General features: G+C 41.9%; 1 protein-coding gene across 1 annotated transcript in view; it reads right to left on the bottom strand.

The window, feature by feature from the left end:
* LRP4 (LDL receptor related protein 4) overlaps positions 1-15,030 on the bottom strand; it is a gene marked incomplete at both ends in the record, with an annotated part of 105,941 nt that extends 90,911 nt beyond the window's left edge. Inside the window, one exon of the mRNA XM_083356583.1 lies at positions 14,925-15,030. Coding sequence (XP_083212709.1) covers positions 14,925-15,030 — 106 coding nt within the window. The remainder of the gene's footprint in view (positions 1-14,924) is intronic.
* Positions 15,031-21,121: the final 6,091 nt, after the last annotated feature.

The following is a 21,121-nucleotide window of genomic DNA, read 5'->3' as shown; positions in this document are numbered from 1 at the left end:
AGAGACCCGGAGGCGCCCAACCCAAGCCCCACCCCACCGTGACCTGTCCCGAGCCTGGATTGAACATCAGTTGGTGGAAGCCCCCCAAATTCCAACCCAAAGCGCAATCCAACCACCCTTCCTAACCCCTTAAAATATTTCGATAAAAAACAGACCAGGGGCCTCTTCCTAGATTTAAACCAGAGACCCCTGTCCATGTCCAACCATCCCTCAGGGTCCCAACAATTGGGCCCGTCATCAAGAGGAGAAGTAGAAAGAAAAGCGGGTCGCACCCAGGAAGGGGGGGCACCCCTGAGGGTGTACAAGTCCGTGCATGTATAGTGTAGGCGAGCCATAGATTATCCATGTGGGTCCAGCAAAAGGGAGTCAGATGGTAAATAAAGATGGAATAAATCAGAAAGAACATTGAAGTCCAACACTACCAGTCCAGCTCCATTCTCACTCGAGCTGGATACCTCCAAAACAGGTCAGCAACCATCCTCTCACCACGGCCACAAGCCTGATCTGGGAAGCAGAATGGAGTCCAAGCCCACAGGAAAAAGCATACCCTCACAGATCTCTCACCTCCGAAGAGAGTAGCAGATGGTAAATCTAAGCCGCCCTCTCACAGCAACTCATCACCCCAGGACCTTCTGAGTCCTTGGGGTCACAAGAGACAGGATGCACTAAGCAGTAAAAATATGTCCAACGGGCACAAAGGCCATTTGATGACACGGTTGGAGAAATGTCCCGGCTGCCATGGTGACTCGATCAGAATTTGGGTGTTTGGAAAGCAGCATGAATTTATGACAGTTACAATGTCCTGGAGTTGCATGATTGCCATTTGTGACTTTCCCAGACAGCTCTGATAAAGAAAATCACTGGGGAAAGCTGAAATTGCTTAATAATTGCATGATTAATTTAACAACCACTTCAGAAAAGGTTGTAAAATCAGATGAGATTCATTTAGCAATGGAAGATATGGTCCCAACTGTGCTCCTAAATCAAGGTCTACCTATGTAATCTCCATCATCCCACTATTTTTCCCACAGAGCTGTACACAAATATTTATGACTGTTCTACATATTCAACTCTGCTCTATGTATGGAAGTGCTTCTTTGGTCAATGTTATTAACTACAGTTGCCTCCAGTGTCACAGGAAACCAAAAAGGGTGATCATCCTGGCCAGTTTCATTACCTTTTGCCTTCCCAGTAAGTGCTTCTGGGTGAGGGTTTTCAATCATCCTTCCTTATTATGATTATTATTGAGTTCTGATAACATTTTCATTATATAAACCCCCAAGTTCCCTTACTACATTTTGCATCTTTTTTTTAATACCAGGAACCTGGAATTAAGGAGAAAGTTCCTAACAATGAGGACAATTAACTGGTGGAACAGCTTGCCCTCAGAAATTGTGGGTGCTCCAACACTGGAGGTTTTTAAGAAGAGATTGGACAGCCACTTGTCTGAGATGGTATAAGTTCTCCTGCTTGAGCGGGGGGCTGGACTAGAAGACCTCCAAGGTCCCTTCCAGCTTCTATTCTATTCTACTCTACTCTACTCTACTCTACTCTACTCTACTCTACTCTACTCTACTCTACTCTACTCTACTCTACTCTACTGGAAAAATGTATGGAGGAAAAGACAGAATAACTTCACAATACCTTTCGATTTCAAGTGTTAATGGCTGTTTCTAGAAAGATGCACTTTTTCTTTCCAAATAATACATCTTATGCTTTAAAGTTAAAATATTAATTTTCAAAGAAACCTAAGGCTTTAGTCTGGCCACATGAGTTTCAGCTGCACATGTAAGAAAGAGATGCATGAATGGAAGAACAGATCACTGCCAACTACATTGGGATGGCATCATATGGAAGTGGGACTATTAGCACAGTATGAATTAGCATCCAGATCAGCAAGCTAAGAAAGAACCCAGCTAGAAAGTAAGGACCCTAAATAAAGACAATCATAACTTCTGAATGCAAAAACAAAGATGCGTGAAAGATCATTAAGCCTGCTAAAATTTTCACTAGACTGAAATGAAGCTGCAAAAGAATTTCCAATCTTTTTTTTTAAAAAAATACTGATTTCTGGCATTCTTCGTTACAACTTTAAAACAATGGCTATCTATGTAAATTATTTTGTTATCGGGCACTCAATTTCAGGTCAGGTAAGGAAACTTTGTTGTCATAGCATCATTCACCGAACAATGGGTTTTATGTATTTACTTAATGACAAAATTCCTATACAGTAGTTCCTAACTGCTCATGACTCAGGATAGTTTACAAAGAAAATTAACCACAAATAAACATAAAACCTATCCAAGCAACTTGGTGTACTCAAAGCCAGTCAAAATAGAATGGTTTCCATAGCTTTACAAAATGCCAAACTACTCTTCCAGTCAGTAGTTGAGTCATCGTGTTTTAGACTAGCTGAAGATTGTCAGCTGGCTTCAGGGGCCACCCCAGGGAAATTGTACTGTAGTCTTACTTCAAGGTGATAAAGGTGTGAGGTTACTGTTGCAAGGACATTCTGACTCAAAATGCCCACAAGTGGCACACACACCAGCCAAAGTTGGGCAAAGCCGCTGCCTGATGCTTAAACAGGAGTTGAAACTCCAGAAGGACTCTCAAGTCACTGATATACACATTAAGGAAAGTGCAAGTCTACCCAGAGTCATCTTAGGGATCAAGGTCAAATGATATTGTTTGCCTACACACAGCAGCTCCATCTTTAAGGATTTTATCTGAGTTTGTTTGTTTCACTCAACCCGCTATTTGCAGCCTCAGTACACTGGAGATTTCCTAGACCTTCCTGTAGTGGTGACACATAGTTACGTGTCATCAGTCCCCTGACAATACCTAATTCCAAAACCAACAAATGATCTATCTCTTCCAGGAGTTTCATGGAGATATAAAGAGAATGTGGGAGAGAACTGGGCCCTGAGGTGCCCCCATTGATGGAGCCAAGCCAACTGCTCTTCTCTCCACCCTCTGACTCAGAGATCACCAACCTTTTCATGCTGGCAGCCCGGAGGGAAAAGGAGCAGCATGAGAAATTTGTGGCCCTGTTTGCGCATGCACACAGGCACTAGCCACTGCCACTGCTAGCCCCGCATGCATGCACAAATGGGCTGTGCAACCCACATGCACACTAGCAGCCTTGTTTGTGCATGTGTGCATGCGCTAGCCCCATGGGCTAGCGCGAGTGGGGGTGAGTGCGTGCGCTGATCAGCCTATCCCGCAGCCACAATAGGCCACAGCCCGGTAGTGGGCCGCGGCCCATAATTTGTGGACCCATGCTCTGACTAATACTGCAGAATTGTGCCTCTTATTCTCAACTCCCACAATCAATTCATCAGGGTATCATGTTTGATAGCATCAAATGCTTCTGAAAAATGCTTCTGGTCCAACAACACCAAATACAGCACATTTTGATAGGATTCTCTGTACCTGGACTCATTGTCTTCTTCAAAGTCTTCGTACAAATGAAAGATTAGAGATTAAACAGAAATTATCCAGTATGACTGGATCAAGAGGCATCTCCTTAAACTGTACCATCTAAAAATATGTGAGGTGAATTGAATCAAGTCCATCACAAACTAGAAAACTAAAACACTTGCCCTTTTTGCATTTGCTGAATTCACAAATATTACAGTCCAACAGAACAAAACTCTCTTCATTTCAAAACAAATTGGCTGGAACTACCATTGCTGAATTTGTCACATGCATTTCCGTCATCAAAGAATGCTACACAATCCACCACACTCCAAAGCCGCAATTACAAAACAGACTGTTACCATAATATGGCAAATGCTGTGTAAAAGCACCGAAAAAACTTACATTCAAACAAACAGGCAAACATAAAATACCACATTGCTTTTTATATTACTAAACATTGGTCTAAAGGAAGGGAGGGGATAATTACTACCTATTTGGTCTTTGGGAAATATAAAGAATGAAAACCCTTTGAAGGTCAAAATCCAACATAACTGTATCAATGAGTCAAAGATGCCACAAACCCAGTGCTAAAAGCTGAACCTTTTTAATCATGTTAACTTCAGGGGCAACAGCTACTATTACTGTTCTCTGTCAAGATATATGTAAAATGCAGACAGATGGATATTAAATACAATTAATGCAATGTGAGTATACTCAAGAAAAAAGAATACCAGCCAAATGAGAACTTAATATGGAAAGTATATTCTAAAAAAAAAGAATCATATTCCAGCAATGAATTATTATTATTTTTTTAAAAAAATCAAGCTCAGTTTGGATAATATTTCTTTGGAGCTACAGGAGCTTCTTCCTCACCTGAAGCATAGTAGTTACCTGTTTTAGCACTGGCAACTATCTGTGTAGCCACAATACAAAACAATAAAATGACAGAAGGGTTTCTTCATGACAGTTTCTGGTAGCCAATGCAATTCTATTTAATATTTTAAGCAACTTAATTTCTCTCCTAGAAGAAATTCCTAAGTGCTTGAGAAACCTAAGTATGGATTTACACCTACTTTTTCTTCACCAAATCAAAACAAAATATTAATCAACCTTTTAAAACAGCTCCCCGATGTCTGAGCCCACAATGCTGGAAACACTGTTTATTATGAGCACTAACTATATGTTGGGTGCTTTGAAAATCCCAATAAAACATACATTTTGCAAATCTGCTTCTCAAACTTCTAGTACTTGTTTGGGCTTGAGCAATGTGAAAATGATACTTTAAAAACGACCGGGCAGAGAAAACAAACAGTCAACCCAAAATACCACTTCCAAATCTCAAAAAAAAAGGCATCAACCAGTCAAACCTCTCTACATAAAACATTTGTACAGCAGCACAAAAAAGAATTTAAAAACTGCCCTGATAATGAATATCACACAATGATGCAGAGATGTATACATTAGTAAAATCTACTTTCAGTCACTTTGAAAATGTAACAATGTGTCAGATTACAATATCAAAATTTTAGTTCTGCTATATAATTTCCATTACTATAAATCCATTCTCCTAAAGTTTGTATTTCAGAAAAAGAGAAAAGGACTTACCAGATTATATCTCGGTCCTGTGTCAATTAAGGACTATCTATCTTTCCCAATAGATGCCATCTGTAACTGGTTAGGACAACCCATAAAGTATTAAAACAATGTAATTATCTGCTCAAATGATCCTTACCTCTCTAGCATAGTTTTCCCAACCTGTTGCTGCTAACATATAATGCACATCAAGAACAAAAAACAACAGGTAGTGGTCTTGTAGTATGGAGATGATAGGACTCTGCCACTTCGACAGAACAAGTTGATCAAGGTTGCCCTAACCAGTTTACAGGTGGCATTTTATTTTCTCATAAACAAAATATCCCAAATTAATTGCACTGTACAACTAAAACACTGGTAAGCCCTTCAGTGTTTGTGTGTGTGTGTGTAAATTCAAAGTTTGTAAACTATTACTATATCATCTTTCCACATCTATTATTAGTGGTACATTAAAAATAACATTTATCATCTATTTATCTATCTATCTATCTATCTTCCTACTATTTCCCCACAAGTGCACAATCTGCTTTTGCGGGGGGGGGGGGGGGGGGGCAGAACCAACCAAGTGTTGATCCATTAGTTTTTGACAGGAGTTGACTGACCAGCTTGTCACTCAAGCCTGACATTGTGGTCTGAGAGTGACTGGCCAAGTCACCCGGCCGGCTTTCATGGCTCAGGTGGATGAAGAACTCACAGTATCCTGGTTTCTAGCCTGGTGCCTTAACCACTAAAATAAATTGTCTTTCTTTTAAAAAAATCTTTCAAACAATCTGTATAATTTAGAATTTAAATCCCATTATTCCTAGCACAGTAGCAACCAGCGGATCTTGCGCTGTTTGGACAGAATGACACCAGCAGCAAATTGCAAGTTCTGCCCGTTTGGGTGTACATGCAAAGCTTGTAAGAAAAACAGCAGAGCGTGCATTACACTGCTGCTTTAATCAGTCTGCTGCCCCCAAGGCGGTTAGCTGAGTAGGTTGATGATCCTGGGAGTTAGTAACTTAGCATGTTTGAAAGGTTCCAAATTGCGCAATTTTAGGTCTGTATTGTTTCTACCCCCTTTTTTACATCTGCAAACTAAGGAAACACAAACTAGCAAAGTTCCTGCGAGGTTAAACTGCACTATTATGGAAGTATGCAACTTACTGAAGAAGAAAAAAAAACATATAATTAACCTACAGTTTTAATGTGTTGAAGCTAATTAAATCTACTACTTAAACACGCATTAGTTTGACACTGTATTTACTAACTCTGTTGCTGGTTCTCCCCAGATATCAAACAATCTTCCAATACAAAGGAACATCTTAAATTTCTATAAATGTTGCATTGATTGTATGCATTGCAACCTGTGAGTGGTGCTTACTGGCCACAAAACAGGATATTCAAACCCTTAAAATTCACAGTACAGGAAAAATGTTAAAATGTTACTTGGAATTTGCTAAACCAAGACAAAAAATTATTTAAAGATTTCAAGGGTTTATTTATTCAAAGTACTCCTTTATATATATTGATAAAGTTCCTAGACACAGTAAATTTTCTATGACTTATATAATAGGTGTAATTTCTAAATATTTTCAAAATATTCAACCCAAACCAACAAACAATTGAATAGCTTCAATGTCTGAAGTAGCATAAAAAATAATCCTGTAGGAAAATAAACGGAAAATTTGAGATTCAGTTTAAAAAAAACATTCATAGACTACACAATTGGCAACAACACAACAACTGTGTTCACACATCATGAAGGTGTAATTTCGATTAACCTTCAGTAGTGAAACATCATTAGACCTAGTGTATATGAAAATAGCCTGCAAGCATCTGCAGAATAAATTTTCATAAGTAGCTAAAACATCTTAATTGTACTAAATACGATTTAGTACATCATATTAATTGGCTCTGGAAGGTCCCATAATCACTGCCTGTCATTAAAATAATTTAGATAATATGGCTTGGAAGATTCATTCTTATGATCTGGCAAAAGAATAAATTTGTAGATTAGCTAGACTCAATATGTTTTTAGATTCATGAGGAAAAGGGTGCCATGTAGATTTAATTATTTTATGTTTTTGTATTTCAATAAATCTGAGTTTGTTTGGAAACACATGGACGTCCCTCCTGTTTTCACTTCAACCTTACTGGCAGTCATTATCCAGTTGAAGATTAATGATAGTCTTATACAACAGAGCTGTCTTTTTCAAACTGAATTACTTTAAGACATGTGGAACTCAACTCCCAGAATTCTAAGACTTGACGTCCACACATCTTAAAAGTTGTCTGGTTTGAAAAACATTGCCATTGATCAAAATATCCACATGACACTGAAACCTACAATATATATATATATATATATATATATATATATATATATATATATATATATATATATATATATATATATATATATATACACACACACACACACACACACACACACAACTATTAAATATAACTTAATCTGGAGTTTTGTAAAGAGAATCACTCTCTATTCATTGTCAGAGCTAGTTTCAGCAAATGAAGCAGATCTAAAACCCAGTGATGGATGCAGTGTGAGTAAGACTGTGAGAGCAATATTATGAACCAATGTCTATTCCTTCTGTCTGTCTCTGTGTGTGTGTGTGTGTGTGTGTGTCTGAGAGAGAGAGAGAAGGGGAGAAAGAGATGTTAATACTTGTACAAAGGAAATAGATTACAATATTATGCTTGCCATTTTGCAGATTTTGAATCCTCCAGGAGGAGCCACAAGTTGAACAGATATTTCCAAAATCATCTCTCTCTGCTTTCTTGCACATTGAATGAATTGCTAATTCCTATGCTGTAGATGCATTGCTCAACAAGTAAGACCAGAAACTCATGCATGCTTAACATCAAATAAGACTAGAAGCTCTTGCGTACTATAGTAGACAAATTAAATCCCTAAAGGTATAATTCATGTTAATCCATATTGTGTGTGTGTGTGTGTCTAATTTTGGCTGAATAATACTATGCGAAACTAGCCAATCATCATTTTTTCAACAAACCACTCTCAACCAAATTGTGGCTTAGTAGATGCTTAAAGCAGAAAATTAGAGTGCAAATGTTTAAAATTCAACTCTTCTATCTAGACGCCTAGTTCATGAAATCAGAGTTTAGCTCTCTATTTGTAAGTAAGTGTAACTTAGCCCCAAGCAAGTGTATTCAATATCACACAGGGCAGGCTCAGTCAAAAAAAATCAAGATGGCAGATTGATTTTTTTGATTCCCACCCCGTAGATAGTTATGGAATCACAGTGTAATATAGAGCTGCTTTCACAGTTGAGTTCACAAAGACGCATCAATTCTTACGTATCATGGCCTCTGCAAAGGACTTGGCCTCAGATAATGGGGAGAAGCTGCATGGATTTAAGATTGAAAGAGGCCAAGAGGCTAGAGCCCAGCATGATAAACACCTGAGAAGGAACGCAAGACTGCAATGTAGCACTGGAAGGTTATAATTCACTTTTTTTAACAAAAGAGACCCAGTGAAAGGGGAGGAATAGTTATACTGTACCTGCAAACCTGTAAAATCAATGACATCAAGGATGAAAACTGTCAAAAGCATCTAGGTGAATATTAAGGAGAAAACAAACAATAAAGAGGTTGTTGTAAGTGTACTGCAGGCTACCGAACAAGCCAATGATATAGATGAAATCTTTGCAAATCAGATGATTGAAACGTCAAGGACACACACTACTGTAGTAATGGGAGATTTCAACTATTCCAATATCAACTGCAAATCAAATCTATGACAAGTGGGAAGTTCAACAGGTTCTTGCTCTGCCTTGCAAACAAGTTCATTGTCTAAAGGATGACTAAAGGAAGCAGGAGATCAGCTATGTGGTATTTCATACTTACTAAGGGGGAAGAGAGATATTAATAGATTGAAAAAGTGGAAGTATGAACTTTTGGAGAGAGCGATCCTCATCCGATCCTCAAATTCAGGATATTGCAGATGAAGAGAATGGAAAGTAGCCAGATTAAAGTTCTAGATTTCAAAAGACCTTGACTTCAGTGAGCTAGGGGAAAAAGTAGAAAGTACTGGATGGGTGGAAATTCCGAAGGGGACAAAATAATACTTTAGGAGAGTTGCATAATTATAAACAGAGATAATTAAGGCCCAGAAACAAACAATAGCAAACAGAAAGAAAACTGGGAGGCAGCTGATGATGCAATTGTGCTTGCAAAGAACTCTCCGATAAACTAAAAATAAAAAAGGACAAATCTAAAAAAATTGTAAAGAGGGGCCCATAGCAAAAGCAGATTATCAAGAAATAACCCAAATAGCGCAAATCTGTAAGGATGGGATCAGGAACACTGAAGTTCAGAATGAGCCAGGGCTGACAATGAGTGCCAAAAATAACCAAGAAAAGGCTTGTCTGTGTACACTATGTGCAAAACAAAAAAGAAACATCAAGGAAAAGGTCAGTCTGCTGGTTGAAGAAAATGGCAAGACAGTGAAGGATAACAGGGAGAAGGCTGAATACTAAATTCTGATTTTGCAGCTGTCTTTTCACAAAGGGAAAAAGTGGTCCAACCTGTGCACTGGAGACGGGGGATGGGGCAGTAGATAAATATAGGTCATAGTAGATAAGGGACTATGAAAGAACACCTAGCTTCCTGGAATAAATTTAAGTTCTTGAGACCAGATGGATAACATCCCAGGGTGCTAACTGATTCTTGGAGAATTCCTTAAGTACAGGGGAAGTGGCAGAATATTGGAGAAGAATGAAAAGGGGGGCCATGCAACTACAAATCAATCAGCTTGAAGTCAATACTTGGGAAAAACATTAGAAAAGATAAAGAGGTGCGTTTGCAAGCATTTAGAAAGAAATAAGATCAATACTATCATTTATGATAAGATTGTGCCAGATTTTTTGTTTTACAGAATGTCTAGATTAATTAGACAGAAATGCTGTGGATGTAGTGTACTTAGAGTTCCGTAAAGTTGGGCATAGACTCTTTCTTGATAAAATGGAACATGAGGAATAGTACCACTGCTAGATGGATTTGCAGGCGATCTTTAATGAAACGGTGTCTACATGGAGATACTGTACCTCTGCAGTAGAGGACCTCAGGGTTTTGTCTTAGGGGAGTCCTGTTCAAAATATTCATAAATACTTAGATGATGGGATAGAAGAGATGCCTAGCATATTGCAGGCAACACAAAGTTGCAGGAGGGGTTTCTAGTTCCTCCAGGCACAGAGGTCAAAAAGATTTGGATAGACTTGAACACTGAGTCCTATGCAACAAAATTCAGTTTAATAGTGAGAAATACTAGGGTTCTGCGTGTAGGTAGGAAAAAATTAAATACAAAGTACAAGATAGGTGATACCTAGCTCAGAAACTGTACTTAGATATCCTGGCAGACCATCCTGTAGCTGCCAAAAGAGCCAATGCAATCTTGGGCTGCATCAACAACGGAGGTATAATGTCAAGATAATGGGAAGTGATAGTTTCATTCTACACTATGTTAAATCAAACAGCACCTGGAACAGTAATTAGATTTTGGTTGCCAAAACACAAGAAGGATACTGTAGAAGGATGCTGTGGTATGAAAAGAATGCAAATAACCATGGTGGTGGGCTTAGAGGCTAAATCCTATGAAGGGTGGTTAAAAGAACTGGGAATAAAGAAAAAGCTAAAAGGAAAACATAATAGTAGTCCTCTAATACTTGAAGTGCTGTCACAAAGAATAGGACAGGAATCAACAGATGGAAGCTTTACAGTGATTGAAAATGAAAAACAAGGTAATTGCCTAACTGTGAGAGCTATAAGGCAGCAGAACAGCCTGACTCCTGAAATTATGGGTGCTCCATTACTGGAGATTTTCCAACAATGCATAGATAAGCTGAGTGGGTCATTGCTTAAGATTACAAGGACACTACCTTTATATAAACTCAACTTTTGTCCCAAAGATGCTTTTTCACATCCAAAACTGGACTTCCTTGTTTTTCTTTGAAGACGTTTCACTTCTCATCCAAGAAGCTTCTTCAGCTCTGACTGGATGGCAGGGAATGGAAAGATTTATACTCCTGCAGACAGCTGTTCATTTGCATTCTTTTAGCGAGTGGTTAAAGCTACCAGGAGGCTCATCTGTGTCTTCAGGATCACCTGAGTAGTGCAAATATGTGTGGAGCCTTCTTGGAACTGTTGAAAAGACTGTGTTGTAGACTGGAGATAGTCCAGTTGTCTTGTGAAAAAAGCATCTTTTGGATAACTATGACCTAGATGACTGAGAATCTCCATAGAGAACTCAACTTTTGCTTTTCCTTCAAATTTTCTTATACATGGATTCTTCTGGTCTCTTAGTCAATGATTTGACTGTTGATAGACTGTGCATCTTCTTTACTCTGTGGCTGGCTGTTGCTTGGCTAGAAAAGTATTTGATATTTGGCATTTGACAAATATCAAAGTAGATCGCAACCTACTTCTTGGTAAGCTAGAAAAATGTGGGATGGATTTGTAACTGGCTGACAAACCATACTCAACAAGTAGTCCTCAATGGTACTACATCCACATGGAGAGAAGTAAGCAGTAGGGTACCACAAGATTCCGTCTTAGGCCCAGTACTCTTCAATGTCTTCATCAATGACTTAATTAGGGAATTGAAGGGAAACTCATCAAATTTGCAGATGACACTAAGCTGTCAGGAATAGCCAACACCCCAGAAGACATGCTCAGGATCTTGACAGACTTGAACAATGGGCCCTATCTAGCAAATGAAATTTAATGTGGAGAAAAGCAAGGTTTTACACCTGGGCAGGAAAAACCAAAGTTACAAGTGTAGGGGGCTGGACTAGAAGACCTCCAAGGTCCCTTCCAGCTCTATTCTGATTCTGAAAATTCTGAAAAGCGAGCAAATCACATGCAAAGCATGGTGACTTCTCTGGGGAAGAAGTGAGAGACTGTATATGGGGTACGCATGCATTCTAAATATAGTCCAAACTTAAGCCTCGATCTCAGTATTTCCTATTGAGGGAGGTGCAGAAAAATAATGCTTGAACAGGGCTTGTGACACAAAGGTTAGTTGTCTTAAGTCACCCTGGCATACAATGTTCTGGCAGACATCAACATGCAGCCACTTACAAGCAAGCATGACAAATGACCTATACTTTACAGCAAGCATCCCTAGATGGGTCATTAACTGCCAGGACACATTAAAATAGAAGCACCTGGAGCGAGAGCCAAAATAAAATTCTATCCAGTCTCTTAGCTTGAGAAAGATCCAGCCTTTAAATTTTTCACCCAGATTCAGCTCTGTTAATACTGAAACTTTGAAAAGTTGTGGGTTAGAGTTGGGCGTTTGAACCAATTACTTCCAAACTATTAATCTTCCTCAGGTTCTGATAAGAACAGAACTGTTGAGGCTAAAGTCATTTTTCCTGGTGCCCCAGGCAGGGGGGGGGGGGGGGCGGAGGGGAGGGAGAGAGAATCCAAGAGAATGATGAGAGCCCTGATTTCTAAAGCAGAAACTTCCTGCGACTTTAAATCAGCATCTGGAAAGACAGGTGGATGAAATTACACGGAAGCCAAAAGAAACCTTAGATCAGACAGTTGTGCCATTCTTCACAGAACCCTTTGTAGAACATTGTCAACCCATTCTTAATTGGTATATTTTTGCTTCCCACTAGTATTAATTAATCCTCTCTTTTAGCACCAAGCACAAGCAACATGTTCAGTAATAATCTATAAACCACTGTTTTCTTTCCCCCACCCCCACATCTAGTTGTTAAGTACGGCCCTGCAAAACAATCAGAGCAAGCTGAGTTAACATCTCCAGGAATTTTCGACAGTAAATCCTCTTTTTGGGAAACATGCTCCCAAATCATTCAAAAGGAGAGGGAGCCAAATTCCGCCAAATTGGAGCTGTACCTTTAAGGAGTTCACCTAGCAGAAAAAGCAGCTGCATTCCTATGGAGAAGGGGCTGCTGTCCTGACACGCAACAGAGGCTAGAAATAACCTGCACGCACACAACCTTTCAGCATCAAATCCAACCATACGACAAACAGCCTCTCTCTCTCTCTCTCTCTCTCTCTCACTCATCCAGAGAGTAGAAAGACATAAAGGGAGAAAGGAAGGAAGGAAAGAAAGAAAGAAGAGGGATGGGAAGGGGGCTCACTTTACCGAATCGGAAAAAGGGGGAGAGCGCCAAGGCATCAAAAGGATCAAAGCTGCCTTTTTTAGGGGAGGAAAAGCCGTTTCAAGGCACGCGAAGGAAGCAGAGACACCCCCCCCCCCCTTTTGCTGCGGCTTTGTCGGAATCCGTCTTGGCGGATGGAAAAGGAGCTTTGAAGGCTCTGCGATAGGGAAAATTGATCAATGGCCTGAGCAGATCCGGCATGCATGCCTTTTGAGGGAAACACAGCGCATCCCCCCGCCCCCCCCCCAACAGGAACGAGGCGCACGTATGGCGGGTGGGAGAAAGACAATGGCAAGTTGGGAAGAAAAGCAGCAGCAGGAGCAGCAGGTAGCCAGTGCGACGGGATGCCCTCCGCGCTGGCGCCAGAAACATTCAGCGACCGCTTGCAAATTAGCAACGCCGTCGCCGCTCCACCCTCCCGCGCGTGAGAAGCCTTAATTCCCCCCCCTTCTTTTTATCGAAGTTCATCAAAGCTTTAACCCCTGCGGGCCCCCCCCCTTTTTTTTGTGGTCTTTTTCTTCTTCTTGTAGAAAAGGAGAATAAAGTTTTCGGGGCCGAGTTGGGTGAGAGAGAGAGATACACAATTCGGTCTTGGAAAGCCAGGGACTTGCTGAATTAGAAACGAGGATCTGCGCACATGCAAAAGTGCTGAAATTTCACTTCCTTTGGCCAGCGTGCAATTCTCCGCCAAGGGAGCACTTCACCTCTCCGGTGACTTTTAGGTACAGATTCCGAGAGACGGGTCGAAAGTGAAAAGCGAGGGAAGCGAGAGAGATCGACCAGACGATCACCGGGACCGTGATAGATGATATAGATATAGCGCTCTCTCGCTCTCTCTCTCTCTCTCTCTCTCTCTCTCTCTCTCTCTCTCTCTCTCTCTCTCTCTCTCTCTCTCTCTCTGTGTGTGTGTGTGTTACTAAGTAGGGTGACTAGTTCTCAGCGAGTTCGCTCAGAACGAAACCTTACTGGGAAAAGAGGGACCATAAGCGCGCACAGGATTACAGCCCAGACTGGGTGCCCGGCAAAAAAAAATGAGGCTGGCTTAGTTGTAGGTCGAGGTTTTATCAAGCCACCCGGCCAATATAGTACGTTTGGCTATCTTGTACGAATTCACCCGGGAGTCGGAGCAGCAGCTGAGCTCGGATCAAGGCAGCTGCAGACGTCCCGAGCCTTCGGGGGTGGGTGGGTGGGTGGGTGGCGGGCACCGCGCCTTGCGGGGAGACCGATCAGACCCGAGATTTCACCCGGCAACTGGCCGGCAGATCCGAAAGCGAGAAGAGAGGGTGGCCCTGAGCATCCCTTTACCGTCAGCCCCGACCGATTCCAGCAGCGCAACAACTGTACGAGATCCAACACGCAGACCATCCCGGAACCTCTCACCGCCTGCGCGCACCGGGAGGCGGCGGCGGCATGGGGTGGGGTGGGGTGGGGTGGGGGGGAGAAGACGATAATAATAATAATAATATTAATAATAATAATAATAATAATAATAATAATAATAATAATAATAATAATAATAATAATAATAATAATAATAATAATAATAATAATAATAATTTTATTTATATACCGCCCTTCTCCCGAAGGACTCAGGGCGGTGAAGAGGGCAAACGTATAAAAATGCAAAGATACCAAAGTTAACGATCGCCCCAGGCGACTCCCGCTCCCCAATCCCCAAGACACAGGCGCGCCCCAATCTCCGCAGCGCCCGCGGTGGGGAGCGCGGGAACGGGGAGTCCCTCGGACTGCGCCTACCTCGCACGTAGACCGGGGCTTCCCAAGGCGGCGACGGCGGCAGCAGCAGCAGCAGCAGCAGCAACAACGGCGGCCACCGGAGCCAGACGCCCCCGAGCCGCCTCATGGTGGCGAGCGACCCCTGCCGCAGCTCTCGCCCTGGCCCGAGCGAGACTTTCCCCTCCTTCGCAGCCGCAAAAAAGAAAGAAAAAGAAAGAAAGAAAGTTGGAGCGCTGCGGCTGGGCTGGCGGCTCCCTTTCGCCCTTCTCCCGGAGCTGCCGGCCGACTTGGCTCCGGCCGCCACCAGACGCCCGGACGGCTCTCCTCCGCCTCGTCGTCGGCGCGTCGGGGCTGCTCTGGGGTCCAAGCGCGGCGCCCGCTTTCGCTCCGTCTCCCAGCGCTGCAGAAGCGACGGCGAGATCGGGGCTCGTTCCGGCTGCCCGCCCCCGGCCCTGCCCTCGGAGGAGGAGGAGTCCCGCCGGGGCAACCTCCGCCCTCGCTTCTCGCCCCCAGCGGCAGCCGCTGCTCCCCAGCTTGGCGCGCTTCCCAACCTTTTCCAGGCCAAACGTGGTAGGCACCCGAGCGCCGGCGCCTCGCCCTCCTCCCCTCGGCCAGATTCTTCTTCTTCTTCCCCAGCCACCCTACCTCATCCGGCCGGATGATCCCACCTGCCCCCGCTTACCAACCCAGAGCCAATTTTTTTTTTTTTTTTAAAAATCCCATTTATATCCCGCCCTTCTCCAAAGACTCAGGGCGGCTTACAATCGAAAGCACAAATCAATGTGCTTAGCAATAGCCTTCATTCTATGCAGTGCTTTTTTTGTAAAAGAAAAAGGTGCCGGAACCCACACATGTCATATAACCTGCCTTGCCTACCCTACAAGGTTCCATCCAAAAAAGGTGCCGGAACTCCGTTCTGAGCGTTCTATGAGAAAAAAAGCCCTGATTCTATGTATATGCCTGCTTATTAGGGCTTTCCCCCCCACACACACACACAAGCGGCATTATTACAAAGTCAGCTTATTGCCCCCAACAATCTGGGTCCTCTTTGACAATCTGGGTCCTCAATTGATGTTAGAAGGGCCGCTTGCTCTCGGCATCGCGGCTCTCTGGGTAAACTCGAAGGCAAGTTACTTCCGGCGCACTACCACTAAGCCAGGAACTCCCAAGGTACACAGCCCCAAGAAACGAGTAGCTGAAAATTAAACCTCTTCGTTTCGCTGGTCCATTTGCTTTTTCTTCGGTCCTGAGAACGGGGACCCGTGACAGAACTGGCCAGATACATTCGTTCGTTCGTTGATTCGTTCATTCGTTCAACATACTCCAAATCGAACATATCATCAGCTGAATAAAATATGCAATATGTCAAGACTAAAATATCCCTGGTAGGACCAAAAATGAACTGTAATAATAAAATATTCCCATGGAAAACAAAAATAATTCAGCATTTTCTTGAAAGCAAACTAGGAATAATTGGCTTTATGCCTGCTGCTTAATTGTTGCTTTTTTCACTGTAACTTTTTAAATGATTGACCAGGATCCTTTTCTGTTTGACCTATCCACAGCTCTGGCAATCTCTCTTTCTGACATGACATCTTATCCCCAGTCTATTCCTGAGGCAGCTTCACTTATTCTTTCTTAACTATACCGGTGTTTTCCAATTAAAGCAGGCAGCAAGCCATGGTAGTTTTGCCAATAGTATATTCTGAAGCACTTCTCAAACTAGTGGGCCGAGTTTGACATGTCTGCTCTAGAGGGTGGGATCAGCCCAGCATCTATTGGGTGCCTGAGGGTGTTGTATCTCACACCTTCCAAAGCAATTACAGGTAGCTCCTCAGGTTACATCCACTCCTTCAGTGACAGTTCAAAGTTGTGACAGCATTGAACAAGAGGGACTTATGACTGGTCTTTGAAGTTGCGGCCATCAGAGCACTCTGCAGTCACATGACCACAATGTGGATGCTTGGCGACTGGCTCACAATTATAACAGTTGCAGCATTCCACGGTCATGTGATTGCCATTTGTGACCTTCCCTGCCAGCTTCCCAAAAGCAAAGTCATTGGGGAAGCCTGCAGGAGGTTGCAAATCACTCCTGTGCCTGCCTTTTTTCTCCCAAAGAGTTCTACGCGTACTCTGTACCATCCATCCACCCACACAGCATAGGGCCCACCTGCAGCACCTGCTTGCCCACCCATTGGCCTGCTTGCCTGGGATGCAGTTTCACTGCCTTTTCTAATATCATGGTCACATGAAATCTTTGTTAAGGACCTTCACAGTCTTCACTTAATGACAGCAACAGAAACTGCCAAGATTGCCAGTGCTAAGCAAAATGGTTGTGTAAGATCATGCTTTGTGACCAAATCAGAATTTTGCTCTCAATTGCTGTCCTAAGCCAAGGATTACCTGCATGTTTTGTAGGGAGAGGGACTGGAACTTTTAGAAAGGTTCTCTTCCTCTGAACCTACCACGTCTCAAAGCTGATGCTCAGAACATTACATATCTACAGAAATGCACATGATCCAAGATAAGATCTCTCCAGGGTGTATATAGGTCAATATAAAAGAGAAAAAAGTGACATTGCCAGAGGCGTATATTACAGGCCACCCAACCAATCAGAAGAAACAGATGAACTCTTTGCCAACCAGTTAATAAATGTATGTAGGAAGCATACCACAGTAGTAATGGGAGACTTCAACTATCCAGATATCAAATGGGAGACAAACTCTGCAGTGAGCGGGAGATCAAACAGATTCCTAACCAACCTAGCCGACAACTTTGTCACCCAAAAGGTGGAGGTGGGAACTAGACATAAAGCTATACTGGACTTAATCCTTACTAATAGAGAAGAAGCGATAGAGGGAATTGAAATTGCTGGAACCTTGGATGAAAGTGACCACATCATACTGGAATGTAACATAATGCAAACGCTAGCAATAAAAAACAATCAAACCAGTGTCTTAAACGTCAAAAAAGCTGACTTTAACAAACTCAGAGAGAACCTAGGAAAGATCCCATGGATGAAAATCCTAAAGGGGAAAACAACCCAAGAAATTCTGAAAAATGTGATCATAAAAGCCCAGACCAACACAATACCACTGAAAAGAAACAACAACAAGAAATTCAAGAAGAAACCAGCATGGCTGCACAAAGATCTCCCTAACAAACTAAAAGACAAAAAGGACAAATACAAAAAATGGAAACATCCAAGAAGTTATTACAATGGACACGTGGGAAAAGATCTGGGTGAGGAACGTAAAATTTACACAAGCTCAAAATTTAAGAGAGAACTTTTATAAAATGTTTTATAGATGGCATTTAGATCCTAAAAAAGCTTGCAAGTATGTATCCGAATTATCAGCCCAAATGCTGGAGGTGTGGCGATGAAGATGCAACATATTTTCACATATGGTGGACTTGTAAAAAGGTTAAGGCCTTTTGGATAAAAATTTGGTGGAACATGCAGAAGATTTTCAAGCAAAGGATAAAGTTTTGTCCGCAACTTTTTTTGTTGGGTATAATTACAGATGCTACGGTTGTGGACACTAAGCTGATGTTGAATTTAATTACGGCAGCAAGACTCTTAATAGGTCAATATTGGAAGAAGGAGGAACTGCCGACTATAGAAGAATGGACTTTAAAGGTTTCTGACCTGGCAGAGATGGCAAAGATCTCGGCTTATTTGAAAGATCACTCGCAAGAACGTTATATTATGGAGTGGAGAAAATGGATTGAGTATATCCAGAACAAATATGGGACTAAAAAGTTTCATGTAGCATTTGAATAAGTCTTCCTTTTTTTTCTTTTTTCTTTTTTTATATTTAATATTAATAGTGTTTGTAGTTATCCTATATAAGCTAGAGAGTGATAGATTTTAGAGTTTATGGTTGTTAGCATATGGATGTTTATGATTGTTTTTTTTTATACCTTGTACTTAGCTCTGGGAAGTCGGGGGGAGGGGGGGAGGGGGATTGTTAAAGATAAAATGTATGTTAAAACTTTTCAATTAAAAAAAAATGGAAAGAGGGGCACATAACTAAGGCTGATTATTAGCAGACAGCCAGAACATGCAAAGATGAAGTCAGGAAAGCAAAGGCTCAGAGTGAACAAAGACTTGCAACAGAAATCAAGGATAATAAAAAAAGTTTCTTCCAACACATTAACAACAAAAAAAAGTCAAGGAAACTATAGGTCCACTAAAGAGAGAAGATGGCAAGGAAATAACAGGCAACAGGGAGAAAGCAGAACTGCTTAACTCATACTTTGCATCAGTCTTCACACAAAAAGAGTCTTCACACTATAGCCCAACATACCAAAAAACACTGCAAAAGACAAACTAATAAAAAAAATTAAAATAAGCAAGCAAACGGTAAGAAAACACCTATCTGACCTTGACGAGTATAAATCACTGGGACCTGACAGAATACATCCTGGAGTTCTGAAGGAACTGGCGGATGTTATCTCAGAACCATTGCACCACATCTTTCATAAATCCTGGAGCACCGGGTAAGTACCTGGGGATTGGAAAAGGACTGATGTGGTTCCCATCTTCGAGAAAGGCGGGGAGGGAAACAGACCCAGGAAACTACAGACCAATCAGTTTAACATCAATACCTGGGAAGATCCTAGAAAAGATAATCAAAAAACAGATCTGCAAACAACTAGAAGCAAAAAAATGTATAACTAGTAGAGCACGGGTTCGTTAAAAACAGATCACGCCAAACCAATCTTATTTCATTCTTCGATAAAGTGACTAAACCAGTAGACCAGCGAAATGCTGTGGACATAGTATACTTAGATTTCAGTAAGGCATTTGATAAAGTAGACCACAATTTACTCCTTGGTAAGCTAGAAAAAGGTGGAATAGACAACATCACCACCAGATGGATCTGTAGCTGACTGGCAAACCGTACTTGATGAGTAGTCCTCAATGGCACTACATCCACGTGGAGAGAAGTAAGCAGTGGGGTAACACAAGGTTCCGTCCTAGGACTAGTACTCTTCAGTATCTTCATCAATGACTTAGATGAGGGAATTGAAGGGGATCTCATCAAATTTGCACCAAACTGACAGGAGTAGCCAAAAACAGAGCAGAGAAAATTAAACCATCTTATTGAGCCATCTTATCAAAGCCTTTTTTCCCCCTTTCCTAGCTGCAGCCCAGCTCCATCCCATGTTAAGAAGAGTGGCTGGTGGATATTTTCCTGCTACTGTAGCTGGAGATGTTGAATGGGTAGGGAAAGCAATTTAAAGCTGGGAAATTTACTTTCCTATCCTTAACATGTCTTGCACATTGTATATAAAGGCAGCTCCATTTGCTAGCATTGTGTTTCGGCAGAACAAGGATCACTGATGGGGGCAACGCATTTTCTGCTGCGATCATTTTCTGCCAGCTCCAGGACTGTTGGGTAGCAGTAATGATAGTTTTGTTTAGCAAGGTATTACACAAAGCACTTCTGTTAGGGAAAAGCAGGCATCCTTATATCAGTTGTCTTCTATCATCTCTCTGACCTACTTTGTGCTTTCTGAATTCTGTTCTGGAGGCTTGGGAAGAACAGCAAACTACAAGAGAGAGGAGGAATGAGCAACACAGAGAAGCCCCATTTTACACAGAGAGCTACATTAAGGCTTTGCAGGGCATGCCTTCCTTGTCTAACAGTGGCGTAGCATGGGGGGTGCAGGGGGGGTCGGCCGCACCGGGCGCAAAATCTGGGGGGGGGCGCGCTCGCACTCGCAGCTCTCTGCCCCTGCCTGGCTCACTCACTCTCTCTCACTTCAGTGCTGGCTGTGCGAATCCGATCCGAGCTGCCGGGTCGCCGCCCACTGTGGAGGGGTGTGTGTGCCAGGCGTCCATAAACCAACCAACATCATTTTGCAAATATGATATATGGAAACTTCCCAATGTACTCAGTATGGCAGAGATCACAGAAATCAGTTTAGCCAGTACTTAAGATGTCATCCACTTGCAGGCATTTGTGTGGTTTTTGGAAAGCTTAGCATATGAATATATGATTTATAGCTTTTCTCCCAGAATATTTTTGTTCTGTGTAAAGCCACATTAGTTATAGTTTATTTAGTAATGAAATCAATCTGATGGTTTGGAATGGTGGCAATTACTTTTTAATCCTGGCTGATAAGAATGATGATGAGCCTAAAAGAATCCACTGAGGGTGGATTTTTATGTGGTTTTATAACCATTTTTATTTGTTTTTAGTATTGAC

Source organism: Vipera ursinii (genome assembly GCF_947247035.1).
Source record: "Vipera ursinii genome assembly, chromosome: 1".
NCBI classification, from domain to species: domain Eukaryota; kingdom Metazoa; phylum Chordata; class Lepidosauria; order Squamata; family Viperidae; genus Vipera; species Vipera ursinii.
Note: the sequence above shows the minus strand (reverse complement) of the source record. Positions and strands in the feature narration are given on the sequence as shown.